Here is a 17,965-nt window from a genome sequence, read left to right as displayed (position 1 = left end):
GCGTAATGAAATGCATACACATATTTTTGACATTGCATATACATATTAAATGTCACGATTACTAATTTCAGTTTTAAAGATATTTAATATGATCATCGATGAGTTTCATCTCTTCGTCCCAGATAACATTTTGATAGCTTTTCACTTACATAAGATACCCTACTTAATTTGCTTGTTTCAACAACACAAATAAAAATAAAATTACTATTATTATCGACAGTGTTTCAGCTGCTGGACACTAAATATTCCAACAGCGGTCTTTATTACTAATCTAACAAAAAGGCGCAATCTTTAGTAAGTTTGAGGGAAGGCAAAAGCACACTTAGCGTTTGAGATTTCTCTTTTTAAACCTAACCAAGACACATGTTCTCACTATAAAGGTAAGCAAGAAAATTATTTCGCTTTTTCTCGAGATATGTGTTAAATTGCCCTCACACCGTGAGTTGAATGGGAATGGAGATAAGGCGAAGGCCAGTTGTTGGGTTGGGTATGTCCAACATACTACTTGGTTGTGGCAGTTCAGTTACACCGTGAACGTGCGAAAGGACAGAGTGAACATGGGAGTGCAACAGAACGTCTAAGAGCGTGTATGCTGTAAGAATTTTAATGTGGTGAAACGGCGCTACGGCGGACGGTAGTTCTGCCAGGACTTTGGTGAGGATGTTGTGGGAACGCGGATAGTACAGCGGTGGTTTAACAACTTTAAGAATGGTGATGAAATACTTGAAGACGCCATGTATTGGAAGACCAACACGTATACAAAATGAAGGCCTTGAAGTAGCAATTGAGGCGAACAGAAGTCAGACATTTTATGAACTGGAACACCAAATCAGTGCAAGTGGAGAAACCATTCGGCAGTACCTCCCCAACTTGGCAAGCACTACAAATTGGGTCGATGAGTTCCATATAACTTATCTGGCCAGAAGACAACGCAAGCGGACACTTTCTTTCCTGTTTAGTCTGATGAAGGAGCCATTTCTGGACAGGGTGTTGACATGTGATGAGAAGTGAGTCCTGTACGAAGGTACACGGCGCATTTGTCATTGGTAAGCATCCCATGAACCGTTTCCAAAACAGCCGAAAACAGACTGCACCAGGAAGGTCCTCCTGTATATTTGGTGGACCCGAAGTATCGTGCATCAAAAACTGCTACCAGCTGGTTAGAGCATTAATTCAACTGTGTACGTAGCAGTTGAACCTTGTTCAAGAAAAACTTAAAACTCAGAAGCCAAAACTTCTGAATCACAAAGTAGTCCTCCTGTTACAGGAGAACGCTAATTCCCACGTGGCTAGGATGAGACGTGAAACCATTCCACTCTTTGGATGTATAACACTCTTGTATCCTCCACACTCCGACATTGCATACTCCGATTATCACCTGAACAATCACCATAGAGGACGTCAGTTCAACTCCCCAGTAGAGGTGCAAAATGTAGTTGATAGCTTCTTCCATCCAATTCTACCGCAATGGAATCTATGGCATTTCCAAACGTTGACAGAAGGTATTCAGTCTGATGGAGCTATTTTTTTACGTTCCAGTTACGCGTTAATTGACATATCGGTGTTCGAAGGTGGTGGGTGGGAAAGCGACAGAAGTTTTTCAGCTATCTTTAAATAAATACTGGTTCTCACGATTTTAAACATTCGCTCACAGACAGTAGCAGAAAACGGTAGTTTAGAGAAAACGAAGAGGACACGAAACACCACGAAAGAATCTCAAGACTCTTCCATAGGCCCTCCTTGAAAAGAACTGATATATAAGCATACGATGGGACTAAGAAATTATCAGTGCCAGTGATCATTCACCTGCAAAATATATTTTCGAGGTGACGAGAGGCTACGGAAATATTTTTTGATATCTACTCCCAGAGCTACTATGAGCTATGGAGTATTATTAAAAGGTAAATTATAAAATTCCTGTGCAACATTATTTTGAGCCTACCTACAGGACATTGCATGGCTCTTTTTTCGTTATCTTCGGTTCTCTACACTAAGCAAACAGGATAGGAACCTCACTACGGAATGTTCTGTTTATTATCTAAATTCAGACTTTAACTCTTGAACAGGCACGGTATTCACATCAGTAAAAATACGAGTTTTTCTCTTGATCTTCTAACATCTTCTTTATAAATAACTTTTCTAAATAAACAACAAACCAGAATAACCATTTTTTAGATGTATATACCCGAACCTATAACAGGAAAGAAAACATTGATACCAGAGTCGAATAGCTAGGTGTCTAACACGAAATGACGAAGGACGCATCATCTATATGTTACATTTGATCAAGTACTCAATGCATATTACAGAGGATGTTGTTGTTGTTGATTGTTAGTTTAGCGTCCCGTTCAGCAGCGAGGCTATATGAGACGTGGACCTACTGATTAACGTGGAATCCGAACCACATGAGCTCCCGCCGGGAATCGAACCCGGGTCTTCCACGCCAAAGGCGCGTACGCTAACCGCTTAGCCACGAGGGAGCTCTCATATTACAGAGGATCTCGACTGATTTTTAAGCTGCGTGATCAATTGGCAAATATCCAATCTTGATTAGCCGCTAAGAGAAAGAAGCACTCATAATATATTTACAGAACACGGCCCTAGATCTCACAGAGGTAAGTAACCAAAATTAGTACAACACCTGATGTATGAAAATTTAAAGACAAAACTAATTTTAGTTAAGCAGGCCGAGGGTATCTCCCAATAAAGGAGAGTTAGAACTTTTCCAAGTTCAAGAGCGCCTGGTTGAACTGAATGACACCTATTTTGTCAGAAAAATTACGAGCTCTACTGCAACTCAGTCGCTGTAGAATGCTTCGGAAGAGCAGAAAATTCATTGTCATATTTCCTATTTCACGATTGTACGGACTGTCCTTTTTGGGCATATGATAACAGATACCAATAACATAGTTAGAATTATGAAGACTAGAAATAACCTACATACGTCCCCGACAATGAACTAAGAATAGAATGGAATACAATATTTTATTAATCATTAAGCAACTACATGTTGTAATAGATTTTGTCAGGAATAAAATTAATACATATAGTAAAAGAAGATAATATACAAGAAATGAATATAACAATGTGATAAGGACATTAACAATGAATATAATAATATTCAGCAATACAATATAAATATTACTATTACATTAATTTTATACTATGAGATGATCATCATGCACTCCTCAAACTATTTCAAATTATATAGACAGTAGTCTATAATCATATTTTTAATATATCTTCTGGAATCTGTCCAATTCATTACATGCGTCGTTTGAGGGAGCAAATTAAATAGTCTTATACCATTATATTTGTAACATTGTTGTGTCTTACATAATCTAACATGTGGAGTATCAATGCTAAATTTAGACCTAGTATTATATTCATGTATATTTGCACTTACAGTAAACAAATCAGGGTTTTCTTTTGCGAACATTAAACAGTTGTAAACGTATATAGGTGGTATAGTCATGATTCGATATTTTTTAAACAGTTCCCTATAGGACACTGTCTCTGGTAAGCAGATGATACACCTAACCGTTCTCTTTTGCCATTTGAAAACAGAATGAGCTCCAGTAGAATTACCCCAATCTTTTAGCTTTATACACCACTACCTTCCTTTGATTTTATACATAACGTTTGGGAAAAATAAGTAGGTTCCTCGCATGGCAAAAAAGTGTAACGTACTTTTGAACAAACAACTTCTATCGAAACACTCACTTAACCCACGAATCTATTTGCAAAACAACTAAGCCTTTCATTCTCCCATGTGTCCGCCGTATGTTATAGTTATTTTGTTTGAGAATTAACTGAATGCATTTATAATAAAAGTGCGCTTTGTGTTAGAACGAGTACTAGTAGAACGTCGTATAGCGGGAGAGTGATTAAATAAGAGTATAGAAAATGAGTTTCCAGTTTCAGAACTAAATTTGAAATCAAGTTTTTTTTTTCATACTGCACAGAAAATTTGAATGGGACTCACCTTCGGCTGTTGCGTTGGCACTAGCAACACTAGAACTGCCTCCTTCTAGAAATAAGATAATTTCAATTATAAATTCATATTATATTGAATTGAAAAACAAATTAATAAAGATGTATTAACTAAAGCTAATTAATAAAGATTAAAAGTAAGTTCTCTCGTATTGTCTGTGAGACGAAAATTCGCGCTTTCATACTAAGGTTAAATATGCTTTGAAATTTACCCATATTCGTTTATAGATGCTGTTTTATGTACTAAAACTGAGGTCCAATTTCTTTTATAAGTTTGAGTAGAATGCTTTCCTTTTAAGGTTTGAGAGGCTGTATAGAAGCATCCTTAAATTTGAAAATTGTCAAAAACATAGTAAACGGTTTCTAGGAAACTAATAGCTTTAGATTTGGCTGATCCATCTTGTTCACTTTTATGGGTATAAAACGCCAAAAATTCAAAATTTGAAAATTTTAAAACAACTTTTCTAATCAAACTTTTCAAAGAAACACACTTTAAATGAACATTTTGAAACTGGAATTTCGAAGTGGACAGGCAAATCAGTGCATGAAGGGAAATTTTCTACTCATCATCCAATCAGATTTCACCAATGATAATGACTTCAGATTTTGAATCATAACTACAATCCTAATTTCCTTTTTTTAAAAATAAAAAAAACGAAAAAGAAAAAGTGTCCACTCAATCTGATTTCGCCAAGAATAACTTCCCAGTGTTTAACCAATCAGACGTCATTAAGGATAGCTTTCAAGCAATGACTGTACACTGTAAGTTGCAACTAGAGGTCAAAATTTGAAATGAATATTGTTCGATATGAATCGGTTTTAATACTTGCCTATCAGATTCGAGTTCTAAATTTTTACATCAAATATTTTAGACTGTATTGTTCTTAAGTATCAAAGTGTTTGGTCCCTCTATGAAGGGAACATCCTCAAATTTGAATGTTACGACTGCTTACCCATGAAATGACTGAAGGTAAGGTATCTAGGAAACAATTCGAATTTATTACAAACTAGCAGCGTTCACCCCGCTTCGCTGCGGTCACCCCGGAACGCAATAAACTTTGTTACTTAGATAATTTTTACTTTTTCGCTTTCAAGTGATATGATAAAAACCATAGAAGATTGCAGTAAATCTTAACATTATATCGCCTGTCATTTATGTTAACCCGCCCCGCTTCGCTGCGGTCATCCCGGTGCTGGCATATTGTAAAAGTGTCTGTAAAAATAAGCAAATCAATTAAAAAATTTTAAACAGAAGATTCAAGCTATTTTCCGCTGTATATCGCCTGTCATTTATGTTAACCCGCCGAGTGACACGGTCATGCGGGTTGCATATAAATACGTTTATTTTTACCTATGATGAACTAATAACAAAGGATTTGTACGTTATGGACACTTGAATGGTCAATTATCTCAAGACACTGGTAATTAAAAATTAAAGTGATATGATAAAAACCATCTAGGGTCCAAATCCTAATAACCCCCCAAAAATGAAAGAAATTGGTTCAGCCGTATTAGCGTGATGAGCGGACAAAGGATTTTGTACGTTCTCTTTTATATATATAGATTATTATTACTATAATTTTTCCACTTCCTTTTGAAGCTGATCACTTTCCTTTTTGCAGATAGTTCTATTAGAGACTATTCTTACTTCCAATTCTTTAACTTGGCGCTGGAACCCTAATACACTCTCCTCTAATCGTTTATGCATTCCTTGCATTCTTCCTTTATTTCAGCACGAACTTCTTCGATGTTGTTTCTTATTTCAGAACGAACTTTCTGGAGTCCAGAACGCACTTCTTGGATATTACTATCGAGTCCTGGCATTGAACTTAATAATTTGTCCAGCTTGTCATCTTTAACCGACTTTTCCTTACGCTTGTCTTCTTTCGTAGATTCGTCGCACTTCTATGGAGTATCTCGTTCTGAATAATAGTCCTATTCCTCTTCACCAATTTCTAAGCACTTAAAATTATAGTACTTTTTACAAAATCACAACCCACAGAAGGTCTACTATCGTCACAGCAAACAGCTTCCGTGGTCGTGTTCGACATTGTTATCAAAATATACGTGGCCACTTAAACCTGAAACACTATAAATTCCCAAAATGGAAGTACCTCACTTTTCCAAAGTTCACGAACGTCATGAATGCCACCCGAACCAATATGTACTTTTGGCGTTAGCTATTACAATTGTTACAATGTCGCACGGACATCTTAATACTAGGATCGTACGTCTCCAGCTAACTTATTGAACTAACTTCTCACATTCAATGTATCGAACTACAATATAATACCACCAATTCAATTTTCTTTTTCTTTTTTATACATACAAAATAATTCAACTTGTCTTTACAAAATATTAAATACTACATATATTTGTACTGAAGTGGATACGTCACTGCCGAGAAACAAACTTCAAATTGTTGGTTGCTTTAAATTTCATTTGGATACAATATTTTATGCTCAATGTGTTTTCCGGATCATTGCACGACTTCGCAGTTTTCACTGCGTCTCAGTTCTGTACTGCTCTCTCTTTCTTGTGTATTGCTCAACGTTTATTTCAACTACTTCTAAAGCGAAGTTACTGTATTCACAGAACGTGTTTGAAGTACATTTTAAGAGTCCCAAATGCTCTGTGTTAACCTTATAATGCCTTTATTTTTCTTCTCCTAGAACTGCTATTGTACACATTGAGTATTCTATCTGTATAAACTGTGACAAAATCCTCTTTTGATAATAAGTATTAATAATATTGTACTATTTGCAGTCTTACGAATATTTCGTTCCTACCAAAATAACCATAACGCTGTTCGAGAATTTATCTTTTCGTTGTTATTATAGAAAGTAGATCATGATTTTATATAAGCAAAAGTTATTATGGATGTGACTGTATAAAGGGAAGAAAGCATTATCAACGAAAAATTGATTAACAACTTTCCTTAAATGTCCTCAGAACTGACAACAAAATCTGAACATTAAAATTATTTGTGCTGCACGACAGAGAAAAAGATATTAAAGCTATCAACTTTAATCTAATATTTTATACCACTAAATTGATACAAATATAAAAATGGTTTAGTATTTCTCGATATACGTACATAGATAATAAGTTTATGTAAACGACGTTCACTCAATTAATATAATATTCTTAGCTCTCAGCGTATGTTACTCTAATTATTTTAATTAAACCTGGAGTCTCACGAAATGAAAATCACAACTTTCATGACAGAAACTGACATTCGAGTATTTTTGGTTGCTGCTAGTAAGAGTGGTTCTACTCGTAGTATTACCTCTGTTAATTTTGTATGCTATTTAATTACATAGTGCATATTTCTAATGAACTATGTGCGTGGTTGAAAGGAGATATACCTTAGGGGCACAGTTATGAATAGTGTACAAATAGTACACCACTGTCCGCGAACTCTAATATCTAGTAAATGGTATATTCCATGTAGTTGCGTTAATAGCGTCACCTTCCGTCACATTAAGTCAAAATTACCTGGTCACTTTGGTAATGTCCAAAAATGTGGCTGTGAATAAAATGAAGGAGTCTTTGTTCGCATGCAAGCATAATTTCTACCATGAATGACTAGCTTTCTATCTTACATACTTAGGTGACATCATTTTCTACAAAGAAAAGAAAAAAATACAACGTGCTCGGAAAAAAGTACTGCGGAGTACAGCTACAAATAGAAATGACAAATAACATGCATCAGTTGGCCGTTTATCCCTGTTTTATTCGCGAGCGGTCCTGGGTTCAATTCCAGATGGGGTCAATCAGTTGGAAATATGTAAAATAATTTTTTCAGGACAGACATCCTGAATTTGGTTTTCCTATATTTTCCTCATTCCTGCTAGGGAAATGCCGTGGTGGTACCTACCATATAATTCCCAGGTCCTTCTCTTTCCCCGAATAGTGTGATCACTGAGAGACGTCATCCCTCATACTGATGAGCTAACGTAGCCATAGATGCCGAAAGCCCAGAAATACAAACTCTAATTCCCTAAATCCCAATTTCATTTGTACTGTAAGGTTTACAGACGTTTTTTTTATCAAACATTGATCATACATCAACCTAAAATGTAAAAGCAATGCCAAAATATATACAATATTTGAGTGACAATTATAAACATCCTACGACATATAAAACGTTTCTAGGGTATTAAAAAAAACTAACAACAACAACGTTTGGGTGATGATTCCCGACATCAGGATAAGCTAACAACTATAGACTAATCTGGGTGCTCAAACGCTTCCTTTCGGTGTTAGAGACTGCCTAAAACGTGAAAAAATGAAATTCAAAGATCCATAGCTCCAAAACTATGGGTCAAGGCTTCACTTAGAAACTAGTATGTGCAGTATCCAAAAGTACATGTTTCAGAATCCTGAGGTATATCCCCAACAATTTTAATAGACTGAGTTTGGCTACGGGCATATAATATGAAATAGTCGCCAACTACCTCTATAGAAATTGTTACTTAAATACTGCACGATTCTGAAACATTCACTTCTAAATAGGGCACATACCAGTTCCTAAATGAAGTCTTCACCCAACTATGGTAGGTCACATAGTTTTGGGACAGTCTATAACTGTCGTGTTTCGGCAGCCTATAACTCTGAAAGGAAGTAGTCCAGGTTGGACCAGGTTGTGCATCCAGGTTGGTCTATATGTTTTGTCTTATCTTGGTGTAAGGAATAACCTCCCGTAGGTTGTCGATGTTGTTTTGGAACACCCTCTATATACTTTAAATTATTAAATAAAAAGTTTTACCTTCACTCCAACTTCCTCCTCCTCCGCCGCCACCTCCTTCAACGATATCGCCTTCGCCACGTTCTCCTCCTTCTCCTTTAGAGCCACCACCAAATTCAGTGCTACCACCAGAAGTTCCATTACCAGCACCACTTCCTTGTAATAGAAGGTATACAAAAATTTGAAAATAGAAACAGCTTTAAGTGTACAAGATATTGCTGAAATGTTTCGACATTAGTATTCTTCTTCTATATATGAATTTCCTCCTACATTAAATTTTATTTTGAATGCAGTTCAAAAACAATGAACCAAAATTCTTTTTCTACTTCGTTACCACGCCAATATCAAGCAGAAAAAAGCGCTGTCAGTGTAAGTTTAAATAAAACAGCTACACAAAACAATAAAAGTTCTGCACACCGTAGCCTAGGGTACGAAATTGATGTATTTTGTTACACAGAATCCAGATTGCGAAACCCCAGGACGATCGATCTTGTCAGTTTTTTAATGGGCGAAAAAATTTAGCGATTTTAGTTAGGGAGGATACATGTAACACAACTATGCAGAAAAAAAAAGTTGTGTGTAGCATACCACACAGTATGGATTCAATGTATATTGGGACACAGAATCCAAATTTTGAAACAGTAGGACGATTTACCGTGTCAAGTTTGTTTAATGGACAAGAAACATACGTGCTGTCTTAGGTACCAAAATTCATGCAAAAATTTGCTGAAATTTTTCACCCATAGGAAATTAACACTGTCGATCGTCTTGAGGTTTCACATATTTTCCTCTTATATGTGCCTGAGTATTTCTAATTGTCGTTTTCCAGTTGGATTTCCAGCTAAAATGTTGAAAGTGTTATTAATTTCTTCCATCCTGGCTTCATGACCTAACAATGTTGTAGGCTGACCTAAGCCTTGTAGATTTTATGACCTAACAATGTTTGGTATGAGGTACAAATTATGTAGTTCCTTGTTATGATGTTTCCGCCATTCCCATTTCCGTTCCTCTTGGGTACGAATTTTCGTCTCAGGGTTCAAGGTAACCGACACGTTTCTCTCAACTATATAAGTCAACAGACAAAATTTCCATTTTCTAAATTTTAAGCTTAAAATTCCTATACAGAAGTTGAAAATATAAAATATTTTCAAGTGAAAAGAACTCGAATTTCATGTGTTCAATTGACATTTATATTTTTGTGAATATGGCTTTGGTTTTTCAATATTGACCCTAGATATTTGAAGGTATCCGCTTTGTTTACAGTATTAGTTTATATTTTGGCACATCCATAATATGCAGTATTAAGATCCTAGCTAAATACATGTATTAAATTTTCCCTGTACTTAGTAACAAACCAATGTTCTTGCAAGTGTTTAACAAGACCTCTGCATTTTTATTCTTCTCCTATCACCTCCTATTAAATTTACATCGTCAGGTACTCCGTTATCTGGTGAATATCTCCATCTTTAGGCCCTGGTTGCTATCCTAGATTTTCCTTATAAGGTACTACAGAACAAAGTTGAATAGTAATGCGACATCGCATTCCCTTGTTTCCGAACATTGTTGACGTTAAAGCTTGTTAACAAGAATTTTTCTACTCATATTTGAATTCAATTAAACACATCGTCTTTAATCTAAATAAATGTTTCGGTATTTCAACATATGGAAGAATGCTGTGCAATGTTTACATTCTAATCAAGTCTTACTCCTTTCAAAAATCAATAAATAATTTTTGTACAAGTGTGTTGTATTCCTACTTTTTTGGCGTATTTGTCGAACGGAAATAAAAGATCGATATATTATCAGTTTCACCTATATCCACAACTTTATCCCCGTATGGAGCCAATCTTGCTATATAACATTTGAAAGTGTTTTATAGGTTGCTGACAGAATAAAAATACCTTGATAATAATTGCAGTCAGTTTAGTCGCCTGTATTTTTAATTGGAAGAGTCAATGATTATTTCCTATCTTGTGACAGTTCCTCCTTGTTGCTATTATGCAGAATGAGATATTGTATCTTGTTTCATGATTTATCTTCTCCAGCCAAAATCAATTCTCCAGTACACTCAGAAAGTCTTATTTCTTAATTTTATAGTGTTTTCTAATTCAGTTGGGTTAGGTTCAAACAGTTATCCGGTTTTGCTGCATGAATTTTGCTTTATCCACGAACATCTATTCAGGATGCTATTTGTTTCGGTGACAATTGTTTCGTCGACGTTCCTTAATATATTAGGTACGGCCAATAGCACTATGCAATCACTGAGATGAGTATTCTTAAACAATTCCAACCTGCTAAGTCTAAAAATCAAGAGAAATTTTTCCCACCACGTCACACATGATGTAATATCATATTATGATATTTAACTCTATATTTTGTGTTCAGCAAGAGTTATTGTTTAAAAGCAACATTTTGTGTTGAGTAGACTATTACACTAATCTTAAGTAAAATTTAAAAATTCTGTAGTAAACTTCTAACAAGTCAAAATTTTTAGAATATGTGCAGAATGAAACGATTAGAGTTGACTAGCATTATAGCACCAAGAATCAACATAATCGTCGGCCATGTCATCTAGTGTTAATAAGCGGAGGCAGTACGAGAGTCAAAGTTCCTACCACACGAAAACTCCTGAGACATGTGTACTTGCATCCCTTAAAATATGATTTGTCCTTGTATGTGGGAATCTATCCAGAATATTCCTGCCTTTGATCACAGTTGAAAAGTGACGTATCTTGAATCTCGAGTCTGGAATATACTCCTGTAACGGAATGCCATCGCTGGACAGCATATAAGGACTCGATGAATCAAGTGCACATAACGTAACACCGGACGCCATTCCGCTGCTCTAGACAATACATGTATTTTGCGTATAGTTTTGTTGAATCGGACAGCTACATTCAACACACTGGTGAAAGCACTGGAGGCTGATGCCTAAAGCACAGTGTACTCAAAACATATTCCACGCAGAGAAGGATATATTTTTACACGGTGACCATTGCTGCTCCTTCCAATGACTAGATAGAAGAGATATTAGACAGTACATTGATGTTGCAAATCTTACTCATAAAGAGACGAATGCTTCTTTTCTTATTCTAAAACGATTTATTCTTCTGTCTACTATATCACAATGACCAAATCGCGTTCTACTGTGGCACTAGAATAGGGAACGTCCGTAATTGTTTTTTATCAGCACTTTATTCTGACACAGGAGGTAATGGTATGGGGTGCAGTTGAATTCAGTGACCGGTAGTACCTGGTTCATTTGCTGGATATATGTCTAGCCTACGGTATATTAACAAGATGTTAAACATGATTGAGGATCCTTGATAGCAAGTTTCTTTTATGCTCCTTCTATATATTTACCGAGCGTTTTCCTCAACTCTCGTCCACTAAATACATTTCATCCATAGTTGCACAACGCCTCTTGTATACGTAAACCCTGTTAAAAAAAGTTTTCGCGTCGTGTCCAAGATATGTGGCTTACCATTCCACAGGATGTCATTCATCAGCTCATTTGTTCAATATATTGGCGTGTTCCTGCGTTAGTAACTGCTTACGGTGTGCAAGCAGACTACTAATTATCGCCAATTTGGTTCCGCTATTGCGCAAGTCCGTATGCATTGTAAAGAGAAGTAATTTATTCATTTAATACTTTACAACCGGATATCTTTTTATTAATCTCATGAAACTACATTGTCTATTATGCTAACGGTTTTTGGTGAAAAATACATGCTTGGTTTCGTAAAAAAAGTAAGAAACTGGACTCACTTCGGAAACAGCTAATGTTCAGAGTGAGCTTTTATGAATACATGTGAGATAATAAGTTACATTAATAATAGAACGTGCGTACATCTAAGATGGAACAGTGTCAAATGGAACCAATAACTACTTTCTCTTAACGTTGTTATGTATTCTAATGCATCAATTTTGCAATTATATGTAGAATTGCATGGTTAACAGAATTATCAACTCCGCTTGCAAATCTGATTGAAAGTCTTTTCAAAAGCTAACCAACTATCTTATGACTTTATTAGATACAAGAACTTCTGACATATTAAGTGAAACAGTACAAAAGGGTTAGTATTAATACAAAATCTCTAGACTGCATGTACACGGAATGATTCACATATATACAGATGGTGATTAGAAAAATGGAAACACCTGAACGAAATTGAAACTTACCAGATTAATATGGTGTTGGGCCTCCTTTCGCCTTCAGAACAGCCTTGATGCAACGTGGGATGGTGGCATAGAGGTTGTGAATGGTAGCAAGTGGAATTTTACACCATTGCCCGTGCAGGGCATCGGCCAGTTCTGTGAGAGAGAATGGAGGTGGAAATCGTCGCCGGAGTCGTGTTTCCAAGACGGACCACAGATGTTCAATTATGTTGAGATCTGGGGATTAGGCGGGCCAGGGAGGTATTGAACTTAATCCCGATGTTCCTCAAACCACGCTGCAACAACGCCAACTGTGTGAATGGGTGCATTATCATCCTGGAAGATGGCGTCATTGTCCGGGAACAACATGCGGACCATAGGATGCAAGTGGTCTCATAAAATTGCGACATAATCGTTGGCAGTGATTCGTCCGCTAAGTGTAACCACAGGACCCAATGAAAACCATGATATTGCGGCCCACAGCATCACCGAGCCGCCGCCATGTTTCACAGTTGGGCGGAGACACTGCAGATCATAAGCTTCTTTGGGCGTTCTCCACACACAAACGCGGCCCGTGGTTGGAAAGAGGGTGAAGGATGACTCATCCGACCATACCTCAAGTTTCCAGTCCTCAAGGGTCCAAGTTGCATGGTCGCGGCACCATTTGCGGCGTGCGAAAGTGTTATGGTTCCTGATGAGCTTTTTGGCCCGTGCAACACGACCCCGTAAGTTCATGTCATGTAATTCGCGGCGGACTGTGATTGTCGAAACAGGTTGGGGGGGTGCTGAATGAGTCCCTCCGTCATTTGCTTCGCAGTGCCACGGTGCTTCTGCGTGACAATGCGCTTTAATACCCGGCGTGACCTGTCATTCATGATGTTCTACCGCCCACTGTTCCGCTTTCCCGATGTGGTTTTCCCGGGTGTTGTGTAGGCCGTCATCATCTTCGACACTGTCCCACGGGACACACCTAACACAGTAGCCACTGCCGTCACACTCACTCCACCTAACCGCGCACCAAAAATTTGCCCTCTTTGAAAATCTGAGAGGTCTCCCATTTTACATTACCTCTGTCTGCTGCAGCCACTGGACAGTGCTGTTCCACTGCGCCTTACGTAGTATGGAGACCGACCTAACACACCACCACCATCGGTCCGGCGCTGCGGGCGCCACGACACCACTGCCAACCCATACATCTGACGTGTTGCCAACTACAAGTGTTTCCATTTTTCTGATCACCATCTGTAATTGTCCTGGGACCCTTATGCTCTGAGTAGAGAAACATTAAAGATAATTTAGATATATATTTGTAAATGGACAATATTGGCTTTCACAACATTACTATGCAAGGAGAATCTAAAGCTCCAATAAATCCCTATCAATCGAATCAACCCAGATAGATATCTCGCTAACTATACTGTTAGTTGTCGTAATATAAACTCCAACTTCCGTCAGGACAATGTCATCAACATCAAATACCATACATGACAATTTTCCCTTTGGAACGTACACGGAATGTAGCTTTAAAAAAATACTGTAATTTGAACAAATCATCAATCACATAACGGCATCCATTATAGAAGCAAACATCGAAATGATTACAAAAGTCACCCTTGGTCGCTGACGTCAACGTATCATATTTTTGACTCATTGAGAGCGAAGGTTGGAAGTTGTTGAGACAATGTAAAAGTATATAAAAAATTGGTTCTCGATCTCTAGACTAATATCATCTTCAGCATAGTTTATGCCTAGTCAAAGTCGAGGAATTGTTACGATCAACGAAAACAATTTCCCGATTTGGGACACATATAGCTTCGCGTGGGGAACGTATGACAGAACTGCAATGAATGTGATTTTTGCATACATGATGGCATGATCAGAATACTATGCTGCGATTTCTGTTGAAAATTTTTTAAAAAATATTGACAACTCATTATACATGTGGCACACATTTTGTAGTTTCACCGATAATTTGATTCAATACTGAAGTATTTTGTTCAAATCAGGTGAGTAAAACACAATACTTTATACCTTCGGAAGGAGAGAAATCAATTATTAAGTGTTTTCTACGTCATTAGTTTTCCACATGTAAACATTCTGCGACAACCTGAATAACAAAGTAATTGAATAGTTCATAATCTAGTATGGAATTTCAAGCTATTGGTGAAAAGATCCCAAAGTAAACAAATTTATTACAGGTAAAAAATTATGTATTTAATTAAACATTATTTTAAGTCCTAATGAACAACGATCCGGATAGTAATTATAATTTTATAAAATTTTAGAATATTAAGAAAAGCATTACCTTTTACTTTTTTCTTTCCTTTGCCAGCACCTCCTCCACTACTATAATGGTATGCTAGAAGGGAAAGTAATATGCTGGTATCCCATACAAATAACGAAAGTAATTTCAAATCTTAATAATTATAATAATATCAAAAATAATCGTTATATCAGTATGTTTCTTAGTAAAAAGAAAGGAAAACATACTTGGGTAATATATCCAATAAAATTCACTGCTAAATCCGTAATGTTGAGTGAACAACTTACAATGTACAAGACATTAGCGTTTCGACACAAAATTGTTGGAGGGTAGAAACACACGTGTATGAAATTTAACTTGTCACGTCCTGTAGATCCACGGTACTTAAACACCCTCTGTATTTAAAGGAGATTTAAACTGCAACCCAACCAACTGAATGAGTACACCAGGAAAAGTGATTATCATCTTCTTGACACAAGACACTTATGGAGATAATATAACAGAAAAATGGATTAAGTAAATATACAAATTCAAATATTGTTTTGGGTATCTTAACTATACAAATTCAAAGTAACGCAACTTCATTATATTTAGAGAGGCACTTATCATTTCAAATGGCAAAGTAATACGCAAAGTTCAGATTTCACGTTAATCCATAGGTCCACGTCTCATATAGACTCACTGCTGAACGAGACGTTAAACTCAAAGTCAACTCAACTATTTTATTATTGTACGAATTGTCATATTTGGTTAGAGGATATTAATCCCACTTAACTAGGGTTATTTTCTAGCCTGACAGCAAACAACATAAAACGTTATTTTCTACAATGAATTAAATTTGACACTCAAAATAATTTAGTTGTTTCCCACTACGATCTTTCTCAAAATTTATGCTGAAAAATTATACTATGGAAAAAAATATGGAAAGCTATGGGAAAATTATACACTTATTTTGCAATATTAGTACACATAGTAAAACGTATTTAAGTTTTAACAGATTCTATCGATACACAAGTATTTATCTGACTATTTGATTTGTAAATTTGTCAATTAATACTTCCTTGAAACGCGTCATGCCTTTCGTTTCCCGATCTGACACTACACGAACTACCACTCTACCACATGACTTTACCATAACTTATGATAAGTCACAACATGTAGAAGATAAATTTTGTTTAAAACTTAACTGCATACATTTTTAAAAAGTGTGATTTAGATTAAATTTACAGGTGTCACAAATTGCTTATCACATGAATCAGTGAATTGAAAGTAAGCATTTATAAAGAAGGTTAAAGTTCAAGAATAAAATTTAAAATCAAGTATATTCCTATGGAAGTAAAACTATGAATGACTTTACCTTGTGCATTTGCGCTGGAACTAGCATTGCTCCAACTTCCTGCAGAAAAAGTACGAAATAAAATTAATTTTTAAACTTCAAGTTTGGTTGAACTGAGATTTAATGAGTAGGGTAGGAATATATTTAACACAAAATTTCAATATCTTCTTACAGTTGAGTGCCCTGTTAAGTATTAACATACGTTTCCAGGATATGAGTAATATTACCTTCAACAACACCATCCATGTAAGCCCTCTTCCGAGAGATAACTGCCCTGATTTCTAGTAGATATAGCGGAAGAAAGATAAATAAAGTATAATTCTGAGGTAAATATAATAAAATATGATAAAATATCAATAGAACGAAATACAGAGGTTTCATAATTCCTTTGCAGGAATATAGCTTTAAAGTAAATACAGAAAAAGATAAATACATGGAAGTTTCCTGGTATCATAATACTGTAGATTATGAATGCTTCAAAATATCAAAATACCTTCGACATAGTAGGTATTTTTAAATATCTGTGGCTAATATTAACAAACCAAACTAATATGCTCGAAAGAAAGTAAATATCGAGTGATATCACGAACTTCGTTCTACTATGCAGTTCAAAATGCTTTGTTGTTGCGAAGGAATTTGAAGCTTAAAATACATAAAATTGACAACCGTTGCTGTTGTGCTGTATAATTGCGAAACATGGACACTTACTCTGAGGGAAGAATACAGACGGAAATTATTTGAGAATAAAATCCTCAGACGAATATTTTCATCCAAGAAGAACGGTAAAAGGGAACGACAGAAACTTAATAGCGGGGTACTCTATAATTTATACCGTTAATCAAACATTATTTGGATTATCAATATAGAAAGCTCAGATGGGCAGATCATATACAAAGAATGGGGAAAAGTAGGTTCGAAGTTTCAATTAGAAATCTAATCGATAAGCGAACATAATTAAGAACTATTTGTAGATGGACGAACAATATTACTTTGAATCTCACAGAAATAGTAACAAGAAGTAGAAACTTTATCTAGTAGACGAAGGACAGAAATCATTGGAGAGCATAAAGGCATCGTTGAACCTCCGAGTTTCAAGCGCCATACAGTTAGTGGGTCTAGGAAAATTCAGTGTCGGAAATTTCGTTGTAGTAAGATTGGGTGTAAACAAAAACTCGGTGTGGGAAAAGTTAGGTGTAAGGTGGATTCGGTGTAATATATATTGCATATTACCGCTTACGATAACTTATAAAACTTCATGTCGTAAAAAAACGCCATAAAGTGCACCGAATAAAATATTATTATACATTTAAAGAAAATAAAATTTATTCTTCTTGTATTGGTTCCGATATCTCTTACATCTTTTCTGGGGGACTACTATAGTTTGTTTTCATCACACAATCAATCTGACAGTTTTGTCAGAAATAAAACGAAGACAACTAGAAGTTCAGGAAATAGTTATAGGAAC

General features: G+C 36.0%; 1 protein-coding gene across 1 annotated transcript in view; it reads right to left on the bottom strand.

Annotated features, from left to right (window-relative positions):
- Window positions 1–17,965, bottom strand: part of LOC145683623 (uncharacterized) — a gene marked incomplete at its 3' end in the record, with an annotated part of 551,164 nt that overhangs the window by 96,935 nt on the left and 436,264 nt on the right. The window contains 4 exon segments of the mRNA XM_081754960.1: window positions 3,986–4,030; window positions 8,765–8,899; window positions 15,207–15,260; window positions 16,522–16,560. Of these exon segments, the coding sequence (XP_081611086.1) occupies window positions 3,986–4,030; window positions 8,765–8,899; window positions 15,207–15,260; window positions 16,522–16,560 (273 nt within the window).

This window comes from Thermobia domestica, chromosome 4 (assembly GCF_964235325.1).
Source record: "Thermobia domestica chromosome 4, izTheDome1.hap1.1, whole genome shotgun sequence".
Lineage (NCBI taxonomy): Eukaryota > Metazoa > Arthropoda > Insecta > Zygentoma > Lepismatidae > Thermobia > Thermobia domestica.
Note: the sequence above shows the minus strand (reverse complement) of the source record. Positions and strands in the feature narration are given on the sequence as shown.